Source organism: Varanus komodoensis, unplaced genomic scaffold, assembly GCF_004798865.1.
Source record: "Varanus komodoensis strain SLA01 unplaced genomic scaffold, ASM479886v1 scaffold45, whole genome shotgun sequence".
Taxonomy (NCBI): domain Eukaryota; kingdom Metazoa; phylum Chordata; class Lepidosauria; order Squamata; family Varanidae; genus Varanus; species Varanus komodoensis.
Genome location: NW_025336011.1, coordinates 6,504,656 through 6,528,941, shown reverse-complemented (window position 1 = coordinate 6,528,941; position 24,286 = coordinate 6,504,656). Strand labels below are relative to the sequence as shown.

The following is a 24,286-nucleotide window of genomic DNA, read 5'->3' as shown; positions in this document are numbered from 1 at the left end:
AGATTAATGTTCCAGCCCCCCAAATATCCAACAGCTTGTTTTTCAAGATGCCAAACTGTTCAAACATGCCAAATGCTTGCCATCCTTTAGCCCTCCTGAAGCATGAGGACAAAGATCCACCCCGAATTTGGAGCCAGGTAAGAAAGTCAGAAGAGAAATGGTAGCAATGGAAAACTTGTCTCACAACAGAGAGGCACTATTGTCTGCATTTTCAGTATCTCTTCACAGAAGAAACCAAATACTATATAGGAAAGATCAATTAAGAGGAGTGTAGGAAATGGCTTTACCATGTCATGAGCGGAGTTGGCTGGAGCCAGGGGTCAGACTAGATGGCCCGGGAGACCCCTTCTGACTCGCTCTGTTTCTACCTTTCTATGTTTCAGTGTCACAATCTGGCCTGCTATTGTTGACGCACTGACTGCTAGCTGCTCCCTGGGGTCTCAGCCTAGATCTTTATCCTTTGAGTTAGACATAGTATGGACTGAACTTGGGACCTTTTGCAAGCAACACATGTGTTGAAGTTTCAAGCAGTATCTCCATAGCAACCAAGAGTGCAGGTGTGGATGGCTGATCCACAGGAGAGGGAAAGGAGAGGGAAAGGAGGGTAAGAATGGACAAGAACTCACCATATGACTTGGGCTCCTTCCTCAGATACTTCGACGGCCATCTCCACCCTGTCTCCCACAAAAACCTGCTGATCATCCAGGCCACTCACAACCAGGACGGGTGGTTCTAGGGGCAAACAGAGAGCATAGCAGGGACCTTGCTCAGGCACCCTTCCCAACCCCCTCTGCCCACCCTCAAGGATGCCACTGCATCTTGCTAACCCTGCCATCTTGCTTGGCCGTGCTGTGCTGCTCGCTCTCCTCACCTTTAACAAAGACCTCTGTGGAAGTTCTTTCATCCCCAGCCACACATTCATAGGCTGCATCATCAGCCAGTGTTGTCTTGGTGATGGTCAGGATGCGCTTCTTGCCCACATTCTCAAAGATGTACCTATTCACAAGCAGGAAGAAGCAAATGCAACTGAGCCAAAGTGAGATGGATCCAGAGGTAACCACGTACCTCCATCACAGCTCTCCCATGCCGCTGCCCTCCACCGGAATTCTGATCTTGTAGAACACCATCCGGGCGTCCTTGGCTTCGCAGACTCACTTGCCACTGGGCTTGATCACTTGCCCATTCTTCAACCATTTGATCTTCAGGTCTGGGTCACTCAGTTCCACCCACATCTTGATTTTCTGGCCCTTGTCCACTTGATAGGCAGGGTCCAGTTTTTTAATGAAGGCTACAAAAAGTATGGCAAAGGGTGAGAACCTGAAACATTTGTTTTCACTCTCTACTCATGGCCAGCTCCAGATATTTTGCTACCTGAGGCAGAAAAGATGGTGCCCCGCTCCCATTCTATGTACAAATGCCAACAGCCTTCTTAGCTGCATCTTTTTGTAACAGTGGTATTCTAGGATGGCATCATCCGCCCAGCTTGAAGGTGGCAGACTAGTTTAGGGGGTACCTTGCTACCACTTCTCAGCATCTGCTGCCAACGTAACCACGTCACATGGTAAGGCCAGCTCTGTCCATGCCTATACACTTTCTTTTCCTTCCTCCTGCTTTATCCACAGTCCCTCCCTGTTCTAAGCTGTGGAACCTCAATTCTCAGTTTAGGAGAAATTCCAAGAAATCTTCATTTAAACACCTCTGCCACAGCAGTCTGATGGAGTGCTTGGGTGATGGCTGTCTGCCCCTCAGCACAAAATCGAAAGTGTAGGAAAAGTGTACAAAAGCAGTTCTGTAGCATCTTAAAGATGAACTATATCTGGAGAAGGGCTGGAGAAAGGCCTTTTCAGCTGTAGCACCCTGGTTATGGAACCAGCTCTTCAGAGAAGTGTGCCTGGAGTCAATCTTATATACCTTTTGGAGCCAGGCTAAAACATTTTAACTTTCTCAGCATTTTAATAGTTAATATTTTATAGTCTAACTTATTTTATTTTATAATACACTGTGGTCATTCATTTGTTCAATTTGCTTTATGATCTAATTAATTTTATAATTATTCTTAGTAGATGATATGCTTGGTTTTATACTCTGTTTTATTGTCATCAATTTTTACTGGTTTCATCTCAGGATCATTTGAATCTATTTTGGCATTGCATGTTATGTTTTAAACTTTTAATGTGTTGTAAAGCATTCTGAGAGTCATTTGACTAAAGGAATTGCATAAAAGTGTCATAAATATATACATCCTGGTGTATATTTTTGTGGTATATAGTTTACTTCATCAGTTGCATGAAGCATTCAGGAGTTTTTTATACAGGAGATTTTTTTATACAGGAGACTTTTTATACACTATACTTGTATACTGTAGAATTGTAAATGGAGAGATCAAAAGGAAAGTCAATGCAGGAAGTACTGATGGCAACAATCTCATTATTGACAGTGTATTTTCACAGTGTGGCTGTTGCTGATAACAAATGTTCCAGTACCAGGTAAGCCAATTAATACATGTATGTGATGAAGATCTGTTATCCCAATTGCAGCGTCTGGTGCCCAAATTAAACCTGTTAATGAATACTAACCTGCAGCATGTCATCCTAGCATCACAATGATTGATTGATTGATTGATTGATTGATTTATATCCTGCCTTTTTCCTGCAAAGGGCCCAAGGCAGCTTACATCATTCTCCTCCTCCATCTTATCCCCACAACAGCAACCCTGTGAGGTAGGTTGGACTGAGAGTCTGTGACTGGCCCAAAGTCACCCAGTTGGCTCATTGGCTGAGCGGGGACTAGAACCCAGGTTGTCTGAGTCCCAGTCCCAGGCTCTTAACCACTACGCCACACTGGCTCTCCAATGGCCATCTCAAGGTCTGTAACGGAGTTTTATATGCTGCAAGACTCGTGCTTGTTTTTGTTGCAAAAGACTAGCACAAGTGCTCTCTGGAGAGGAGAAGGGCCAGCATGGCACTGGATTCCCCCCTTGACTAAAGCCACAACGGGCTGCCGCTGCCATGAAGACTGCTGGGGGATCCTGGCGTGTGTTCTGAGCGGATTGCTCAGCAGGCCTGCTCAGATGGTCTGAAGGCTTACTGCCATGAGCCAGGAGGCATTCCATGCTCTCTCGGGCAGCTCCTACCTGCACTCTTCTTGACCTCCACCTTGGCCTTTTTGAGCCTCTTCAGCATGCCACGCAGATCAGTGATGCCGTACTCAAAGGCGATGCGCTCATACTCGCTCTTCTTGGTCACACCTTTCAGCAGCTCCCAGATCTCTGGTGGGATCCCCATATCATCGTCGTCATCTTTCTTTTTCTTTTTCTTCTCCTCTTCCTGTTGCACCTCCCTGCAGTGAAGGAGGAGAAAGAGGGACCCTTCCGGCATGAGCATTTCAGAATTACCACCACCCTCTCGCTCCCTATTCCCAGTGGCTAACACAGATAAGAGACTTACATTCCCCCGCTGACCTCTGGGTGGCTCACAGTTACAAGAGAAAAACCAGAGTAAAAACCAATAACGACACATTAAAAATAAGATAACAATAAAATACAAGCAGAAATACAAAAAAGGTCATATGGCAATTAGTTATTAAAATATTTTTTTAAAAAGGAAGGTCTTCACTGGCACCAAAAAGAAGGTAAGGAAGGTACCAGGTGAATCTCCTTGGGGAGAGCAGTCCAGATGGGGGGGAGGGGGCAGCTGCAGAAAATGCCCCCCTCCTAGCGGCCATCCTTCTTTGAAGAAGGCTCTGCTGAACATCAGTGTTTCAGCTGGCCAAGCATTCATTTCAGCCCTTGTTCAATTGTCTTCAGGTCTCGACATCTCTCTGCCTCCACTGCTATAGTCAGGGATGCTAGGAAGTGATCCAAAATATCTGGAGATCTACTTTACTCCCACCCATGGTGCTTTGGAGGAAGAATGCTGGGAAACCCAGCCCTGGAAGTATTGCTGAACCAGTCCTGGTGACATCATTGGCCAGACTGCTCAGGCTGGACTCTACTTGGCCAGCAAGAGAATAAAATGCTCAGAAGGCTTTCAAGTGTTACTACTGTTTGTGACTTATTAGCACAGCAGAACTCTGAGATAAAGGAAAATAATCCAGCCAAACTTGGATATTTCTTATTTTTCTTTAATGGAACTCTTACTTCAGACTAGTAACACTTGTTTGCAAGATTATTATATTCTTGTTTGCAAGATTATTAGCATTTGTTATATTGTAAGCCATCTAGAGATGATGCGTGTTGGACAGGATAAAAACATCCTAATAAATAAATAAACAAGATAGTTTGCATTTTTAATTGAAAGCCAGAAGAATGGATTCCAGGTGGCTGAAGATCCTCTTGCACCCTGCCTCCATGTACCCATTTATTTGGATTTCACTTACCTCTTTTTGAGCAATCCACTGAAGTCCAGCTCTCCAGAAACTTCATCTTTGCCTTCTCCTCTGCAAGAAGAGCAAAAAAGAGGACCCTCATTCCTCTGCAGCACCCCCTACTGGACCTAAATCAAGCACTTGTGCTCCATATGGGCACTTACGTCCGTTTGAAAGCTTGGAGTACATTGCTTTCCTCTGTCCTTGGTGCTGGAAGAGAAGAAGAAGAAACGACAGCTGAAATGCAACCCTTAAACCCCACCTGTTTCTTGCTCAAGAGAGGGGACCTCAGCTCAGGAATGTCAGGGGCAGAAATGGAGCCCATCCACCCACAACCACCCTCTTCCCAAGTCTGCCTCATCAATATCGCTGTGCTGTGCTGCAACCTGGAGGTCCAGGACTTCTGGGCACAATGGGAAGAGAGGAGCATTGGGCTGGATCAGGCCAGCCCTGAATTCTTTCAGCAAGGAAGTCAAAGCATTTGGTAAAGCAAGAAAATTGGCAATGAGAGATGATGGAACCACTCGGATGGAAGGAAGTCTCATGATCTACATTCCAGTTGCTTTGGGCTGAGAGTGATCTGCTGAGGATGATGGTACTGCTGGGGCAAGACTTTGGGGCACAGATCCAGGGTCCCAATTCAGCAAATTTGGCAAGACAGGGCTCCCCTGTGCAGCAGGGAAGGCTTGCCACATTTTGAAATAAGTGAAATATTACACATTACCATCTAAAGCAGGTATAAAGGTAACGGACCTGTAATGGACCCCTTTTAAAGAAGAGAGCCATCAAAAGTGTTTGTTTGTTTGTTTGTTTGATGCTGCTCCTCAAAAAATAAAAGGCTCCCAGAGTCACTTAAAAACCATCTGTATAATAGAACAGTCCTTGCCTGCAGCCTTGTAGTCTGAAAAGACTTTATTCACAAGGAAAAGGTGGAAAAAACAACACCAATTCTATGCTGGGCAGCTTTAAAGATCTCACAAGCAGATGCAGTCACCAAAGGTGGTGGAAGGGTTTAGGGTTCTAAGGCAGGTCTCCTGGTAATACCTTCCACATCAATGTTGAAGGTACAACTGTCAAACTTGTCTTTGGCTGTCACTTCACAACGATAGTCTCCCCGGTCTCCGATGACCACTTTGCCAATTTTTAGCTCGTAGATGTAAACCTTTGGGAGTAAGTAAACAACAAGCATGAGGAATGTTCAGTGGGACCGATCCCTTCTGCCCGAACAACTGTAATATATCACAGGCACAGTCCAGACAAATCTGGGCACACTTAAATCCACTTAAAAGTAATGGATGTTATCCATGAAACAAGGGATTCCAAACTAGGGAGGCAGAAACAGTGTAAAATTAGGTAGCGGGAGGAGAATGGTCAATTCATGGGATGAAGAACCTCTTTGAGCCTAAGACAAAATGCCAATTCAGAGAAACCCCCAGGAGCCAAATTCTGGCGGTGGGTGGGGACGCACAAGCTTATTTCAGCTTAAAGCTTTTACTTCTGGTAACTTTCCTGGTCTCAGGAAAGGCAATTCAATCTTTAAGGTGGGGGAGGGGGGAACGGCACCACCAAACAACTATTAGTTGGAGAAAGAGGGTGGGACGTGGCCATCTGAAAACTCTGGGTGGGTTCTGAAAATGCACCTTAGTGTTCCTTCGTCATCTGATTCTCTACTTCCAAGGACCCAACAGGCCTTTTTTTCTTTTTATCCTTTCAACCCCTACAGCCAGTCTGGGAATCTGGCTAGAAATGAATGGGTGATGGAAAAGTGGTTCCAGGGGAGATTTTCTTCGAAAAACCAGCAGCCATGGAAGGGTTACCCACTGCTCAATCCCGTGTATTGATCCTCCTGCTCAGGTGTCTCCCTCCATCCCCTCCAAAGCTATCCTGACCAATGGCTACTCTGGCTGGGGATGCTGAAAGTTACAGTCCAGCGCATCTGGAGGACTGGGAAGCACTTAAGTCCCACAGCTTTCCGTGAATCTTTGACATGCGCAAAATTCACACAGTTGAAACCAGTGAGTTTTCCATTCCTTTTCTCAGTCACACTTTAAGGTTTCTGATTTTCTTGTTTCAAAAACTTGAGGCTAAAGAACTCTCCACTGGTTGAGCATTATCATTAGTGCTGGATGCACACTAACTCAGTCCAGTGGAAGAAACCAATATCCTGTCCCCACCTAGTGGAGGGACAGAAGACTATCCTCGTTACAGACAAACAGCTTGATGGCAGGAATGGTCCTGCTTATGTTCGCTCATTTAAAGAAAGCAAGGAAAGGGGGCATTGCAGCAGTAGTGAGGTGCAAAGAGCTAAATGATGTTTTAAAAGACGAGTACATGTTCACAAAATGAGGGAGGTATTCCTCTCAGAGCAGGGATATTCTTAATTTCCAGGGCTCATGTATTAAATAAAATAAAGTAAAATAGCATTTATGAGCAGTTGTGTGATATGGCAGAGAAGTTCTCAGCCTAAATCAATTTTAAAAATCCAATAAAATGAAACAGAGAGAGAAATAGCTGTGCTACTGCTGATGTTAAAGGCACTACCAATGAATGCCTGTGGCATTCACAGTCACATTTCACTGAGCTTTTGCAAGAGCTATGAATGTACTAGCTGGGGCAGGGCTGCCTTTGCCAGAGACAAATATTATGGCTTGAATGCATGGTAAATGCAATTTCACTGGAACACGAGGGCACCTTGACACCTCTTGGTTCCAGTGGATTCTTCCACGTACAAGCACTTAATCCATTGCATTAAAAAGCTGAACTTTTGAAAAGGCTTCAAAGACTATTGAATTGCTAGACAAAGTCTCAAAGCACAGTAAAATACTCTGGAAGTCAGATCAAGGACATGTAGACCCAGCTCTCAATTGACATGGGCCCTGAGAAGCACAGGTGCTTTAAGGGCATCTTTATAAGCTGAAACAGGTTCAGCCCTGGAATTGTGCTTTTTGGGGCAGTGGCTTAAGGACCTTATACTGAAAGAATTCTCAGCCACCTCTGCAAACTATAATTCTCAGGATGTTTAGGAAGGAGAACATCAACAGAGCAAAGTTGGTTCCCAGCAAATGCACCAGGAGAATCTTCCTCCCTCTGCGTCAGCAGGGGACTAAATAGCTCAGTGGCACATGGCTCTGTCCCCTGACATAATTCAGCCTGTGGATGGCCAGGTGGGGAGTCATCCACCCCTTCCATTCCACTGGCCTATCCTTGCCATAACCATTGCTAGCAATCTGAAAGGAGCTTTGCTAGAAAGCAGGTATGTACCTCTGCTGATTCCTCACCTCCTTCTCCAGGGACTTACATTTTTGTCTTTGTCAAAGCTCTCCTTGAACTGGAACCGCAGCCCACTCTTAATGCCCAGCTCCAGCCATTTCCCCTTGAACCATTTGACCGTGGGTTTGCCGGGGAGCTGAGACCCATCCACGTGGATGCTGATCATCACATCCTTTCCTGCAAAAGAGGCACAGAGCTCAGGGTGTCCATTCCCCCACTTCATTCCCCAGAGAGGTCCGCCTGGCGCCGTTGTTAATTGTTTTTCGATGCCAGGTGAAGACCTTTTTATTTAAACGTCACTTTAATTGTTAACAATATTTGCTTATTTATCTGGCCAGGGCAACTTCTTTTATATTTTATATTTTTATTTATTTTATATTGTTAATTTTAATTTTATATTGTTATTTTTGTATTTTATTGTATTTTATTGTGTTTGTAAGCCGCCCCGAGGCTTCGGCAAGGGGCGGCATAGAAATGTTCTAATAATAATATAATAATAATAATAATAATAATAATAATAATAATAATAATAATGGCCCTCTCCCAACAAAGGGCAATGTGGTAGGGTAAGAAAAGCCACATCCACATCCCAAGGATCTCAGCGTTTGCACCTACAAGATGGACAGAGCCAAAGCCCAAAAGCTCAGTAGCAGAACATACACTGTGCATGCAGAAAGTTTATGGTGGCCAATGGGAATATAGCAACATGAAGAGGCTGCCAATACTGATGGGCCTTGGCTTGTTAGTGCTGCAGGAGGCATTTTTCCAGCCCTGCTTAGAGATGTCAGGGGTTGAACCAGGGACTTTCTATATAGAAAGCAAGAGTTCTGCCACTGAGCTTACACATTGCCAAGAAAGAAGAGATGCATCACCAAAGGAGAGGACAAAACAGGGCATCATTCTGCCTGAAATGTACATTTCTGGATGCAAATCCATCAATAATGACTACATAATTTAAATATATTTAAATAGAGGCCCCTCTCTCCACAGTAAGGATGACTGCAGCCAGGAGACTTCTGTGCCTCTCTGTTCCATTTGCCGTTCAGGTGTTACCTGTTGGTGAGCAGCATCAAGGCCCCAGAGCACTCCCACCTCCGATGCTTTTGGACATTTAAACCTGGCAGTCCTTCAAGTAAAGCAGGACATGGGGCCTTCCTAAGGTTGCAGGTTCAGTCCTTAGCATCTCCAGGCAGAAATGGAAAAGATGCCCCCCTCTCGAAAAGCATCTGCCTTTCGAGCAGCTGCCAGTCTGTATGGATTCACCTTCCCCAAACTGGGGCCCCCTGGGTGTACTAGACCAGAACCTCCAGCATTCCTGATTATCAGTCCAGTTAGATGCAGATGATGGGTATTGGGGAAGGGAGGACCAGGTTAGGAGTAATGTTGGTTTAAGAGACTGCTAGTTCTAATCATATTTATCCCAAAGTGCAGATCACAATGAATTAGTTTTCAACATTCCCCGAGCAAACTCCTTGCCAGTTGACCACTTAGACCAGGCTAATTGCCACTGAAACCACACTTAATGGATCTGAGAATCTATTCTGGTGCTATTAGCACAGTAAGGCTCATGGGAGCACGCAAACTCAGATGGGTGCTCTATTCTATTGGGCAGGTGCTGTTTCCCCCTGTCTGGTTCCCTTGCTCCATCAGAAGAAAGCTTGGAGAAAAACACCACACCGAAAGTGAGGCCGTGGTGAAGGGAAAAATTAGGCTCCCCGCACAGTGAGCCCATACTAGTGGTCCCCAACCTCTTTGGGTGGGTGGACATATCTGGAATTCTAAGAGCATCATGGGTGCTCTCACAAAATGGCCTGTCCAGTCATAAAATGGCTGCCATGCTGGGCACAGCTAACTGCAAAGCACTCAGTTTTCCAGAAGGCAAACTGGTGGAAACAAAGGAAAATGAATTTGCCCAAGAACCTAGGTGCAAGGCAGAGGGCAGGCCTAACCTGCAAAATACAAAAACATTGTTTTAAGCTAAAACACAAATGGTGCCAAAGGGCACTACTTTGCCTTTTAAGAATGGCAGTGTGGAAGTTAAAACTAATTAATGTAAATGTCTTTTAAAATAATAAAAATAAAGAACCTGGCAGACAATGAGAGGTGTTTGCAGGCACATGGATGGACAGGGCGTCTGGGCCTTTAGCAGATGTGTAGAAGAACATATAGGAACTTCCACAAAGACAGCCCCAAACACCAAACTCATGGAAAAAGTGTTCATTAAAAAACGGCTTTGCATGAATGTTCTTTGATTTTGTGAGGCTCTGCTGCTATTCCATTCCACCACTTACCACTCTCTATTAACTGGCTTTCTGGCTTCTTGAGAAAGAATCCATCGGCGGCTTCCCCTTTGGGTTCCTCTGAAAAGCATGGAGAAGAAGAAAGATTATGGTGCATCACATCTTACCAGTGAGCTAGCAGCAGAAAGTAGCACTGGGGTGATTCGGGGATGCTGGTTGGTGGAGTGGCAGGTGAGCTGCAGAGGGGGAGTCAGGGTGTCACCAGGACAAGAACAACATGTTCTAACAAGTGGGGGAGCCAACTAAATCTAGGGCATGCTTCAGCTGGTGGAAGGATTCTACACAGAGGCAACTGTGATTCTTTTAAGAACGGGGCAGCGGGAAGGACATGGGATGAACTCAGGTGGAGTTTTCTTTCCTTTGTCCCAACAGACGGGCCATCCATGGAGATGGGTACCGCTGTTATGGGCGTCCCAGGAAGAACGGTAGGCTGCTGCAGTGCCTGGGGCCAGCTGCTGATAGCATACCCTCGAGGCAACTTGGGCAACCAGGAGACATCTCAACTTCCCCACTGTCCCAAGGGGAGGCCCAGAATGGTTGACAGGCAGAGGAAGGCTAAATGATAGGAGGGATACATCCCTGCATGCATGGAAAGACTCATGGAGTTCTGCAATATGCAAGCTCTCCACTCATCCACTTGTCATAACCCGCCCTGCCCCAAATTGAAATGTTTGGATCTCACCTCCTGATGCAGGTTCTGCAGCTGTTGATGGGCACAAAAGAGGGAAAAATGTTAGATCCTTGACCCAAACCCTGGAGGCATTCTATTTTCCCTAAATCACAGCCTGCCCAAAGTCTGGAAAATATTCCTGGATTGGGAAATTAGCAGTTTACTCCATCCCCTTTTATATTCCAGGATATTGTTGTCTACTTATTTTCCATCCTTTTCTTTCATGATGTTGTTGATGCATCTGAAAAAGCAGACTGAAAATGACTTACCCACACAAATACCAAAGTCCTTAACTAATATAATAATAAAACCTCAAATCAATATTAATAATCAGCACAATAATGCAAGTAAAGAAGAAACACCATAACATATAATCTAAGGAATGAAAAGTGTTAATCTAGAATACAGAAAATCCCCCTCTCTTGTCCCTCACACACTGGGATAAAACCACAAAAGCACTTCACAAGAATTAGGCCATAATGAATATCCAAATGCCCAGGAAAATAAGTACAGCTTTGTCTGGTGCTGAAAAGGTGATAGCGTCATTGCTGCCACATCAATGCATTATTCTCTACTCCCCTGCTAAGGCATCCTATTAACCAACCAAGCAGGATTTCTTCACAGTTCTTCATTCTTCGAACCCACAGGCAGGGTGTGAGCCTTCCAGCTGGTCAACAAGTGCTTCAGCATCTCAAAATGGAACCCCTGTTCTTACCCTTTGGCTCTTCTTTCTTCTCTTCTTTCTTCTCTTCTTTCTTTTCGTCTTTCTTTTCGTCTTTCTTTTCTGCCTTTGGGGCTTCCTTCTTCACCTCTTTCTTCTTTGCTGCTGCAGAGGAATGGAAGAAAGGGAAATTGGGGCATGAATAAAAGGGTGGCAATGATGAACCACTTCAGCAGCTGTGGAGAATTGTGCTCACCGATTCAAAACCGGTGCTCTTTAATAACCATGAACAGCATAAGTGGGGGATGCTGCTATTTGGGGTTCCAACCAGTCCATTCTGCCCTCAGCCTCAGAGAGTTTTTGCCCACCCCTAAGCATTAGCCTGGGGCCCCCAACCAGTCTGTGGCCACGAAGCAGGCTCAGCTGTCAGTAGGCTGTTTCTGGTGCTTTTTCTTCCCATGAGGACTTTTTTGTCCTTCCACTGACCTTGGGAGTTCCTGCAAGACGGCCAGTGCCTTCTTTTTATCGATGGGTGGCACTGTTTTGACCACATAGGCAATTATGCTCACTGCCCAAACATCATAAATAGCGGGAATGATAATACAGTGTGATCCATGTTGAACTTGGCAGGTGCCTCACTCTGCCTAATGGTAGGACCAGCCCTATCCATATTTTTTTCACTAGACTCTAAGGGAAACACACACACATTTGGGTGGCCACTTATGAATCACTCAACCAGGGAAACACATCACTGCAGGAGTAATTTCCATGTGCTGATTTCAGACAGCATTATTACAATTTAAACAAAAATGCAGAACTTCTTGTGCTTGTGTCAAGGATGAGGGGGCAGTCCAGCTACTCCAGCTGTTGATGGGCAACAGCAGTCCTGGTGATCCTTCATCATTAAGAAGTGGACAGGACAGAGAACTACCCTCTGTAAAAGAGGCCACATGGACACTCCATGCACACACACCATGGATTCAAAATTATTCCTCCATATAATGCATCCTGATGAAGTTCTTACATGATTTTTTGTAAACAAATAACAAGTATATGTCAGATAAACCCATAGGAGCATCAGTTTATATTGTGCTGCAGGACCTCCAGCCTGTGAGATGGATTTAGTCTAGCCAGCACCCCACTCCGCTCCAGGGCTTCCTCCAGGGCTTCCGCGAGGGGATGAAGCTGGAGGAATTCCCCCCACAGGTCACCCCCTGTTGTTTTTCCCCACTAGGGTATGCCAGCAACTGAGACCCTATTGGTATTGCCAATCCAGGATCACAGGTCAGAGCAGGGATGCACAGTGGCAGCGCCCTCTCACAGAAGGACGACCTGGCACAGGCTAATCCTGCCGCCCTGCATCTTCACATCCCTGCTGTTATGGAAACATAGAAACAGAGCAAGTCAGAAGGGGCCTCCCGAGCCATCTAGTCTGACCCCGGCTCCAGCCGGCTCCACTCACGACATGCCCACCATGTGCATGTCCAGCCTATCTTTGAACACCCTCACCAATGGGGCCTCAACGACCCCCCCGTGGAAGCCCATTCCACACCCTCGGGGTCCTGACTGTCAGGAAGTGCTTCCTGGCATCCAAATGGAACCTTGGCTCCCTGGGCTTTGCTCCATTGGAGCATGTCCTGCCTTCCTCTGCAGGGGAGAACAGGTCTCTACCCATCTCCATGTGGCATCCCCTCACATACCTGTATGTCGCCAACAAAAATTCTTGAGGGGGCACCTGGATTTGAACCAGGAACCCCTTGATCTGCAGTCAAATGCTCTACCACTGAGCTATACCCCCCAGATGAAATTTCACCCTGACCTATTCACACACTTTTGGCAGCAAGAAAAGATGGAATAATTGCCTCCATCTCGATGTACTCCAAAGTTTAGCAGACTGCCTGGAATGCTTTGACTATTGGGTGGCATAGAAATGCATTAAATAAATAAATAAATAAATAAATAAATAAATAAGTCCATGGGCATTCTAAATGGAAAGTTCAGATCTTGTCACACAGAAATCTAGGGCTGGAACCAGGATCTGGCCGCTACTGCATGGTGTCTCTGCCTGATTTCAGGAATCTTGACTCCCCACACTATAGCTTTCCACAGCCGGCAAGGAATAAGAGGGCAGATATGCCTACTTCTGTGCCAGCCTAAATCTGCTCCCAACCTCTCAAGTTCATAGGAATTTAACAAGGAGTTGGATCCAATTTTAATCAGGCTGAGAATAGACCTATTGGCACACACATTTTTGGATATCAACAATAGCATTTGCACATCAACCAAAGAATTTGTTGGTGATTGATTCTATGGGTCTTTTAAGTGATCAATCAATTACACTTAAATGTTTTTGCCTTCTACTTCAGTAAACGCACCTTTTTAAAATATGGAAGAAAATCTAGGAGGATAAAAGTTAATGGAGCAAACATGCATGAAGAAAAAGTCAACAAATGCCTAGAATAAGGAAACCCCATATATGCTTGTAGGGGTTCCTGTGAGTGTGAGACTGGTCTGAATTCTTATAGGATCTATTCTCCAAACAGGGGATGATGGGTTTCTGGGCGCTGTAGCCCAACACACCTGGAAGGCAGCAGGTTGGGAAGTCTGATCTGTTATATGGGAACAACACAACATCATACAATACAGTTAAGGAGGCAGCAGCTGGAGTAGAGTTCCATGAAAACACTGGTGTGTGTTGCTGTTGCTCTGGGCATGTTTCAATGGTGCAAATCCTTCCGGACCACAATGACACATTGGGAGTGAAGTGAGGTGGGCTCACAACAGTGCCTGAGGCTCTCAGTCATCAGAACTGACTTTTGAATTGAAGCTGGCCATGCGACGGGGACTGTTTTCTGGCAAAGGGCATGGCCCATTCTTTGCGGATGCTCTCCAAGTCCCAGTGTTCCCCCTGCCCCACATCTTGGGTACATGATGTCCCCAAGCACTTCCCAGACCCTGGGCTGTTTTCCAGCTTTCCATACTCCTTATGTGTAAATGTGTCTGCTGGGGGTGTTAATCCAGAGCCAGGACCCCAATTACCACCTATAGAAGGAGGATGGAAGGATGGAAGGAAGGATAGGGGTTTGGGGGAGCAAACTGGAAGGCTTTGGATTTACTATCCCAAGTCCATGTGAAGTTTAGAAGAGAACACATCTCTGAGAGATGGGCCTGGAAGAACTGGGGGTGCTGCTGGAGACGTAGGGGAGTGGACCCAGAAAGCGGCAGATTAAGGTATAGCAATCATGGTTGTAGAAGAATGAAAGGGAAAAAACACTGGTAAATGCCATGTTTTCGTAGATGATCTAAAGCAGGGATGGGAAATGTGTGGCCCTTCAGTTGTTGCAAAATGACAACTCTTCATTATTGGCTACACTGTCTAGGGTTAATGAAAACCACATTCAGACAACTTCTAGAGAGTGATATCTTCCTTGCTACTGTTCCAAAGAAACATTTTTGTTCACACATTATTTTCCTTCCTTTTTCATTTGCCAGGCAAAAGAACACAGTGCTCTGTTGGCCGCAACCCTATACACACATAACCCTATACACCTTTTTTCACTTCCATGCCCCTTGGCAACCCATTTCCATAAACTGTGCCCTTCATCTTACCTAATGTATGTCATTAATATAGTTGCTGTTATTTCAAATTTGTATGTTGTAACTGCAAATAAATGCCCAATAATGGGATCAAAAGGCAATGGAATGATACGGTGCATATCTATTTACATTCAAAACTCAAAAAAGACAATAAATGCAAGTAAATACATCACAGATGGCATTAAAAAACTGCATTACATTTGTTTAATTTCTTAATTATTGGGAAATGTTAATATGTTTTGAACACGCAGCAAATATTTTATAAGGAACAAATGTTTAGTATGATCCTTGAGTTTGTTTGGAGGTGCACAGAACAATGTTCACCAGACTGACTGAGGTGCCTGCTTTTTATAAACCAATAAAGGCACAACAGCACTCAAATGTTCCTGAAACAGAGGAGAGTGAAAGCGGAGCCTGTGAGGGGCAGGTCACAGCCTGCTATAATGGCCACAACACCTTGTTTAAGGAGGGGCTTCCCACCACTCTCCAAAATAACAAAGCAGGGAATGGGGCTTTTCTTGAGGTTAAACAATGAAGAAAACCCACTCCATCACTCATCATAAGGTTCAATTAATTTCACAACTTTTACTTCTAAGACAAATGTTGTCACATGTGCCGTTTCCCACCATTATTCAATTTTTTTGCATACCCCAATATGTTCTGTTTTGTACCCTGTACACATACCCTAGGTTGGGAATCGTGCTATACGAACATGAGCTCAATAGGAGTTACATCTGAGTGAACATGTGTAAGGCTGTATTAATAATTAACATACAGTGCACAGGATATAAAATTAGCTGACCCAGTAAAAGAACCAAGATTGGTGTATGTCGGCTTTTGGGCTTCATGGAACTTTCAGGTAATTCATGATCATTGTGTCTGATATAAGACCTGTGAAATTCAAAGACACGTATATTGCTCTCAGACCAGCCTATATTTATCCAATAGAAAACAATTATGATTGCTATATATCTCCTTTCTGTTGGGAACTGCATCGCAACAACAGCTGGCCACATCCTCTTGAACATGATATATTTTGAAAACATCCTACAAACATGTTTTTGTAGTCCTTAAAAAAATGACTCCTATCTGAAAAGCAGGTTTACCAGGGGCAGTTATTTATTTCTTATATGGTGGCGCAGTGGTTTAAACCGCTGTGCTGCTGGGCTGGTAGATCGAAACGTCGCCGGTTCAAATCTGCACAACGGGGTGAGTTCCTGCTGCTCCGTCCCAGCTCCTGCCAACCTTGCAGTTCGAAAGCATGCAATGCAAGTAGATAAAAAGGTACCACTTCAGTGGGCAGGTAACAGCGTTCCGTGCACTTCGGTGTTTAGTCATGCCGGCCACATGACCACAGAGACTGTCTGTGGACAAACGCTGGCTCCCTCGGCTAGGAAACGGAGATGAGCACCGCCCCCTAGAGTCAGGCATGACTGGACTTAATGTCAAGGGAAAACCTTCACCTTTACCTTTTTATATTTCCATTGCACCAAATACCCAAAGCTGCTTCAGCAGTTTACATAATCTGGAACAATGGGCCCCGTGCTGCTTTAGGTGTGTCATACCAGTAGCACCATATGTACATGGCTCAAGTTGACCTGGAGAGGACTCTGCGCTTCGTGACCCTGCAGGTGTTGCTGGATTGCGACCGCCATCCCCCAGGCCGCTGCAGTGAACGGTGCAGGGCCAAGGAAGTCTGGGGGCACTAAGCTTGGCCTCCCGACCTAGTTGCTAAACCTGAATGCTTTCCAGGGGTGAATGGGGCCAAAGGCAAAAGGGGCAGGGCCAAAATTCCAAAAAGTATTTTAGCATTAAACTCTTACTGTCGGTAGCAACCTCTGCAGAAGCATTTCAGCCTTGTAGACTGGGAAGAAATCGCATAAAGGATAAGAAAAACCAATCAGCCAGCTGTCACAAAAACAGAATGGGAAGCAAAGGCAAAAGGTTGCGGCTATCCAGGGAATTCCAGAAGGGCAGATTAGGACTCCAGGGGGGTGGATTTGCCTGAGGCTTGGCATCCCTGACCCTGAAAGTCAGGCACAGGGAAAGTGAAGTAACAAGAGAGCTTATTTTTGGAGGTGTTTCTACGTTCACTTATTTTTGCCCTGAGATAACAAGCACGGCTATTTGAAATGACAAGCAAGCCACAATCTTGCCATATTCCCTTTTCTTTTCTTTAACTTCACTCTATAAAAACAAGCAATGACATTTTATGGAAAAAAGACTCTACAATGTAATCCTTGGCATCAGAAATCAAGTAGTCTCTCACCGATTGAAACAATAACCATGAGAATTGGCAATTGTCCCATCCTATCCTTACCCATGTCAGTGAAAAGGGAGAAGCAACTTTCTTGATGGTTCACATTTCCAAGAAAAAGTTCTGTGCATGATCACAACCTTTTAAATGAGCATGAAATAAATAGTTCTGGTATTCTTTGCTCTAGTTAGCTCTGTGATTACTTTTATGGGGGAAAAAACTAGGAACCCACCACATTTTCTAAAGGTTGTTCAATATTTTAAGCCTACACCTACCAGGAAAACCAACTATTCATCTCTTAAATGTCTCTAAATCTGCATCTGAATCAAGTCCTGCTTGACACTAGACTTCAAGCACAGGGGAAATTATTAGAGAAATCCATACCTGGAGGATTCTGATTCCAAGACAACTACCCAGTCTCATTTTTTTTTTTTTTTCTGTTTTCCAAAGCTTCTGTCTATGCCACGGAACACAAAATCAGCTTAAACTGCAGCTAGCCAAGTTAGGTAGGAATTGGCTGCAACATTTAATAAAAACAACAAGATGCTTCGTGGCACCTTGCAAGACTAACACATTGGCTTGTTTGCACATAAGGAGACGCTGCCACGGGTGAATTTCCCTCTGGAGCTTTTTAATGCAGCAAGTGCTGCCATGTTCAAAGTCCGAGGCATGTGGTGTAGCACCTAGCTTGCTGTTACATGCAAACCCAGATGGATTGTTGCTGAGGTTGACAAGCCACCCACAGGAGAACAGCCCATGAATTCTGAGTGGCTTGTCAACCCACCGTTGCGCATCCGCTCGCGATTTGCATGTAACAACAAGCGACATGGGTCTAAATATAGCAGAGGACTACAGTCCATTTCACAGAAACGTAATAAATGCACCAGTCTTTCATGTGCCACAAGGATCTTTCCAGGGGCAGCATCAACGGCAGGCATAGGCATGTACCTGCCCATGTCCCAGCAGGACAAGAGCCGCTTAGAGCTGCCCCGCCTCTTCACTCTTGCCTCTTGCTTGCTTACCTGCCTCTTGCTCTGGAGCAGAATATGGTGATAATGAGGAGGAGGAGGAGCAGAGCTCACTGCCTGCTTGCTCCCTGCTGTCTACCCGTCAAGCGAACCAGTGATGGCAGAGGTGAGAGAGGGGATGTGGGGCAGGAGGGGCTGGAGACCACAGCAGTGGGGTGGTAGATGTCTGGGGCCCATGGATGTCTGAGAACCGCCAAGTGACCTCAGTCATCTGGAGCTGGCAGAATTTTGGTGTCACGAAAATGCAGCAAGTTGGTATTAATACATCAATAGCATCGTTTTATTGCCAGGGAGGAGAAAATGCACATTTCCGCTCCAGGCATCAAAATAGCTTGCTTGGTCTTTGTGGTTGGGATTGCTGGGGGGGAGGGGGGGTGCCAGATCACTTCAAGCACCAAATGTTGTGTCCTGTCCCTGCATCTGATTTAAAAAATAATAAAACAAATATTAAGTACAAGTATTAAAACCAATGTATTTAAAGTATATCCTATTAATATTAATGCATGTTTTAATTGCAATACAGGGAATATGCATAAAAATGCAGATGAAAAGATAAATTTCTTTTGTGCAAGAGATGACAAACATAATCTAAAAACAATTAAAGCTTTTTTTTAGATTTATTGTTTTCCTAAGCAAATTCATGCATATTAAACACATTATTGATCATCTAAAATTCATGATAAGATTTATTAGCCCTACTTAATGGGAGACTTTCCACTGTAGTTACCAAGGACTGATATTACCACAATGTTGACAACAGAGATAGAAACTGGTAGCATATTTTAGGAACAAGTTTATTTTATTTATTTATTTGATTTATATCCCATCTTTTTCTTTTTTAGAGAACTCAAAGCAGCTTATATCATTCTCCTCCTTCATCTTATCCCCATAACAACAACCCTGTGAGGTAGGTTGGGCTGATAGTCTGTGAATGGCCCAAAGTCACCCAGTTGGCCCCACGGCTGAGCAGCGTCTCGAAATCAGATCACCTGAGTCCCAGTCCTGAGCTCCTGACCACGACACCACACAAGAGGTTAAGTTTATGGACATGCTTTAGCAAGGCAGAGAAAGAGAATTGTTTTGTAAGCATGTTTGCCCCAGACTTAATCATACCTACAGCAGGCCCCTGGAGTACAGCCGACCCTTTCCTCTGGTCTTTGACATCCTAGAGATTCACCACCTGGCTTTTGTACACATGGGATGTGCCTGTGCCACAGCCCTACAGATTCTCAAGCACCTCCAGCACCTGTAGGATTAGGGAAGAAGGGCTTCCCAATCCAACAGAGAGGAAATCCAGGCAGGCTTGAGCCCCAGCACCTCTTGTTTCAGAAAGCAAGCCCTCTCACATGTCACTGTCCCGGTTCCATCCATTCCCACTATGCGCTGAGTCCACACTCTACACCTCCCAATAAAGCCACCAGCGCTGACTCCTTTCTCCCAGCCCGTCTGACCCCCTAATATAGCCAAGTGCAGAGTGCTGAGCCATCACGGCCGCCGATCAATAATAGCCCAGCCCCCTGGCCGATGGAGCTGCGAGATGAGCGACAGAGGGGTCCAGCTGTTGTCCAGGCTCTGCCAGAACCTGCCGGGCTCCGACTGGCCCCGGGATGTTTTGCATAGTTCCCCGTGGAAGACGGACGTGTGAAGGGGGAGGGTCCTGGCAGGTTTGGGGCTTCCTCCTGCAGGAAAAGATACCTGCATGGCAACGACTGCCTCCTCCCCTGCGATTGTCCGCACGCCGCACCTCCACAAGGAGCCACAGCACATGCCTGGAGAAGCAGGGCCAGCCTGCCTGCTTCCCTGCTCTCCCTGAGGATTGCTGGAGAAAGGGTGAAGGGCCCCCACTGATCTCTGTTGCATACGATCCCCCTGGATTAGCTGGCATTTTGCCCACATGCACTTCACCTCCTGCTGCCCTCCCTTCAATCTTTCTGCCTGAGTTTTTTTCTGAAACGAAATGCCCTCTTCTTCTCCGTCCATCAACCTGTTTTAGAAAAAAGAGTTATCCTTAGGAGAGAGGGTCCTTTACACACACATACAGAGAGAGAGAGAGAGAGAGAGAGAGAGAGAGAGAGAGAGAGAGATTTGCATATGTAAATATGCATATTTTATGTAAAATACTATGTTCTTTTTTTTGGTAATGTTAGTCCCAATTTTTTAGAAAAGTAGGTAGTACAGGATGATTTTGAATTCACTCCAGAACCCTACAAAAATCCATAGATTCTGGAGTGGTTTCAAAGCAACCTTCAATACACACTTTGCTAGGTTCAGATAATGGGGAAGCCACACACCACAAAGGTCATTAGGAAAATCCTATGGTACCCGACTGACACACACGTGGGAAATGGAGAAAAGTAAACCTCATGTGAAGCTGGCCAAAGATTGTGTGAATGGTAGGCCTTGTAACTCAGCACTAGGAAGGAAGAAACAAAAGAACGAGGCTATAGAACGGGAAGTGGCAAGCAACCACCCACACTTCGTATATGTGCAAGGAACCCACTACAAACCCAGGGCTTATGGAAACCTGGAGCAGCCCCTGGGAAGAGATCAGAGTTGCCAACCAGCCAGGAGAATGCACACACCAGCCTGAACGTGCTGGACAGTGGGTAGATTTGCTTTTCAATAAAGGCCAAATTTAAATACAGGACAGGAGGTGGGGCACTTGCTCAGAAACAACCGGATCAAAAGCTTGGTCAACCCTGTTCTGGGTTCTTAGCTTGTCTTCAGGCTGGACCAAACACAAGACCAGTCTTGAAATCCCAATATCCTGTCTAATATTCCCCACCCTCCCTGCCAGTTGCCTTCTCTTGCCCAGGAGCAAAAAAATCTTTACTTTAGGAAAGGAGAAAGTATGCCAGGTAACAGAGAGTAGCAGAACAAGCCAAGAAAGACCCTGGAAGTCCTCCTGTTAATGGCAAATGACATGCTCTGCACATCTTTTTCCACCTGATGGAGTCAAGTACTGTAATTGTTGGCAGGAAATGAGGCATGCACTGTTAGCCATTTTCTAGCACACTTTTGTCTGATGCCTCCTTCCAAGTACAGATCTTTTCCTGTAGGGGGAATGATTGGCAGCACAACCAGCAGGTTGATGGGGATGTGGAGAACCTGGGAAGGGTGGAAAAGGGGACAGAGCTGGGCTGTTCCTATGTTCAAAGCTTTCAAGGGTTGGAATGGTTAGAGGAGGTCTATTCCAGACTCCTACAGCTATGCTCCCCCTCCAAACTGTCAGTAAAAGAGGAGCTCCGCCTCCTTGGGTCTGCCAAAATCTGAAAGTCTCTGTACACACATCCCGGGTCGCTCAGCAAGGATGTTCTACTCCATGCCTATGTGGAGAAAAAGAGGGAGTAAAAGGGGGGTAGGGAGTTTCGTACCACCTTGCCTAAATACTCACTATCCAAATATTTGCTTCTACACACAATACTGAGGAGGATTAGGTTTAGGTGCTAAATCACCTAACCCTGACCTGAAGCAATGCTGAGGAGGTAAAGGGTCTGCAGAAATGGCTTTGCCTTGATCTGACTTCCATTTTCCCATCAGGAAATGTAACCATGAGAAAATGGCCCACACAGTTCTTGAACGGCCTTCCCCAACCCGTAGCCCTCCAGTTGCTTTGAATGTCGACTCCTATCACCCTGTGCAGCATGGTCAGGAATGTCAGGAGTTGTGGTGCAAAGCATCCAGGGGGTGTCATTCAGGGAAAGCTGCTCAAAAGTTTGTGGATGAAGCAATCTTTTCTCTGGGGAAAACTTACCCAAGCTGGTGCCCTACACTTGTATTGGACTTCAGCTCTGAACAACAATCAGCCCAACTGGCTGGGGATGCTGTGACTTGTAATCCAGTGCAGCTGGAAAGCACCAGGTCAGGGGAAGCTGCTCTGTGATAAAGGGCCAGCCCTACTGTTAGGCAGAGACTTCAGGTAGCAAACCTTGAGTGTCATGAAAAGGCAGAGAATAATTGCTGGTTACGTAATTGGTAGTTATTGTATTTTTACTGCTTGGGATGTTGAGGGGTGCTTGCGGGATTAGTGTCCATAGGTACCAAAATAACTTGGCCAGCTTTGGGTACTATGCATGTTGATGTGAATGGATAGAAAGCACCATTTCCTGTTTCACCTCTGGAACAAAACATTCCAGCCAGCCCTGCTGAGATGTAATTTCCCTGGAACTACTAATCCAACTTCTGGCTCATTTTCTCCTCCTTTTTTAATGATTTCCTTTGGGACTTTCAGTTGAATTTTTGGGCTCAATCAAACATCAAAACACTAATTCGTCTACTACCGCAGGCTCTAAGAATCTGTCGGGCCTCTTCCGGGAGGCACTGATTTGGCACCATCCACCTGTACGTCTGTCATCCCTTCCTGACTGCCTGGCTGACCTTTCCTAGGCTGCTTCTCAAATTGCCTTTTTGGGGACCCTGTGTCCTATTAGGGGCACAGCAGGAATAGGGCTCTGTGCTCCAAGGGAAGCAGGCAGGGCCAAGAAGTATTTATAATTAGCTGCCTGACTTTAAACTGCTCACTCAACCACCAAGGTAACTCAACTCCCAGGCTGGAGCAGAATCCCCGGGATCAGCACTTCGAGTGAGCTGGGCCTCTCAGTTTGTCACCAGGCCAAGCTACCCAGCCAGCACCCGACAGTTAGGAGAAGCAGCCCCTGCGGATGCAGAAATGTCAGTCTTTGTGTTCCCAGGTGCATGTGTTTGGGAACAGGGAATACTTAGCAAGAGATTAGTCAGACCCACCTCTACAACAGCCATAAACTTGGCAGAAGCATCTCCCTAAAATGTGCTCTATTTATACCCACGCAATGTACAGTTTGCTGCGTGTTGCTTGTGCTTACATGAACACACAACTATTTGCAGACACAAACCGTGCAGATCAGACACACCTTTAAATATGTTTGCTTAGACCACATTTTGAATGCATATCCCAACATGTTCACCATCCACCGTCAGCAGCCCCCTGATGTGCAGAAAAGGAGGCGCAATATCTTGGCACCCTTGCAAGATACACTCCAACACACAGTGCACTGCACTTCATGCACATAAACTCCTGGCGAATTATGCATATCAAATAGCCAAAGAAGCAGTTGCAAAAAGTAGACCTTTTTCTTTTTTAAATTACTAAGCTCAGCCCTGAAATACACGAGTAATCATAAAGATAGGAATGCCACTGACTGTGGGCAGAGGGATATTACACAGCCAAGTCCACATTCATCTGCAAATGAAGCTTTGGGTTATGGGGCGGCATAGAAGTGGAATTGAATTAATAAATAAAGGGGTCTCAGCTTCTGGAGTGGAGAGTTCTTGGCTTTTCCTCACTTTTATTTTTAAAGAAACTGACCAGCCATCTCATTATATTAAGGTTTTATAATGTAATCTTTACATTTATGATCTTTAGTCAGCAACTTGATATACATGCATTTTAAAACTGTGCCGGTTCAATGAAGTGTCGAATGAGGTAGTTTGCCTCAGGTGGAAGATTTCAGTGTACTGTTAAAGGGCAACAAATGGCCAAACAGTTCATTTCTTCTTCTCCTCCTCCTTATTTAGCACAATTTAATTTTCTGCTTAAGCCATTACATATTTCGGACTGTCTCTGTTCCACCACCAATATAAAACACAACCAGGCACTCAACTACACGCAAACCACATGGATAAAATTCCAGCCCTACAAAGTGCCACACATTCTTCACATAATAAAGTAAACACTATACAATTAACATTCAATTACCAGCATGCCATTCTCTCTCTCTCTCTCTCTCTCAATCTCTCTCTTACACACACACACACACATACGCACACACAAACATAATCATGACTGTGATTACCACATGGATCCATTTTGACTGTATATTTTTTACTGATTATCTTTTAATATGCTGCATGTACAGTATGTTGTACTGTAGAAATGTATTTTTAAAGGTGGAAGAGAAAATTCATAATGAACAGGAAAACAGTCCAAAATATATGACAAAAAGCCCCCAATCCCAGCAAAAGTATGCAATAGAGGACATTCCCAGGAATCACACAGTGCACCTGCCACATTTTGTTTTATGTAGTTATTACAGTTATATCCTGCCTTTTGCTTGGCAAGAAAATCAAAGTGGTTTACATAATCCCCCAGCTCTTCTCCAT

At 45.2% G+C, this 24,286-nt stretch overlaps 1 protein-coding gene and 1 non-coding gene across 2 annotated transcripts in view; both read right to left on the bottom strand.

Annotated features, from left to right (window-relative positions):
* Positions 1 to 24,286, bottom strand: part of MYBPC2 (myosin binding protein C2) — a 57,829-nt gene that overhangs the window by 26,221 nt on the left and 7,322 nt on the right. Inside the window, exons 2-12 of the mRNA XM_044444522.1 lie at positions 11,321 to 11,431; positions 10,618 to 10,638; positions 9,927 to 9,995; positions 7,664 to 7,812; positions 5,410 to 5,527; positions 4,530 to 4,575; positions 4,378 to 4,437; positions 3,134 to 3,339; positions 1,156 to 1,288; positions 872 to 996; positions 627 to 732 (exon numbers count right to left, since the gene is read on the bottom strand). Of these exons, the coding sequence (XP_044300457.1) occupies positions 627 to 732; positions 872 to 996; positions 1,156 to 1,288; positions 3,134 to 3,339; positions 4,378 to 4,437; positions 4,530 to 4,575; positions 5,410 to 5,527; positions 7,664 to 7,812; positions 9,927 to 9,995; positions 10,618 to 10,638; positions 11,321 to 11,431 (1,144 nt within the window). The remainder of the gene's footprint in view (positions 1 to 626; positions 733 to 871; positions 997 to 1,155; positions 1,289 to 3,133; positions 3,340 to 4,377; positions 4,438 to 4,529; positions 4,576 to 5,409; positions 5,528 to 7,663; positions 7,813 to 9,926; positions 9,996 to 10,617; positions 10,639 to 11,320; positions 11,432 to 24,286) is intronic.
* On the bottom strand, positions 12,993 to 13,064 carry TRNAC-GCA. Its single transcript has one exon. It is a non-coding gene; the product is annotated as a tRNA-Cys (tRNA).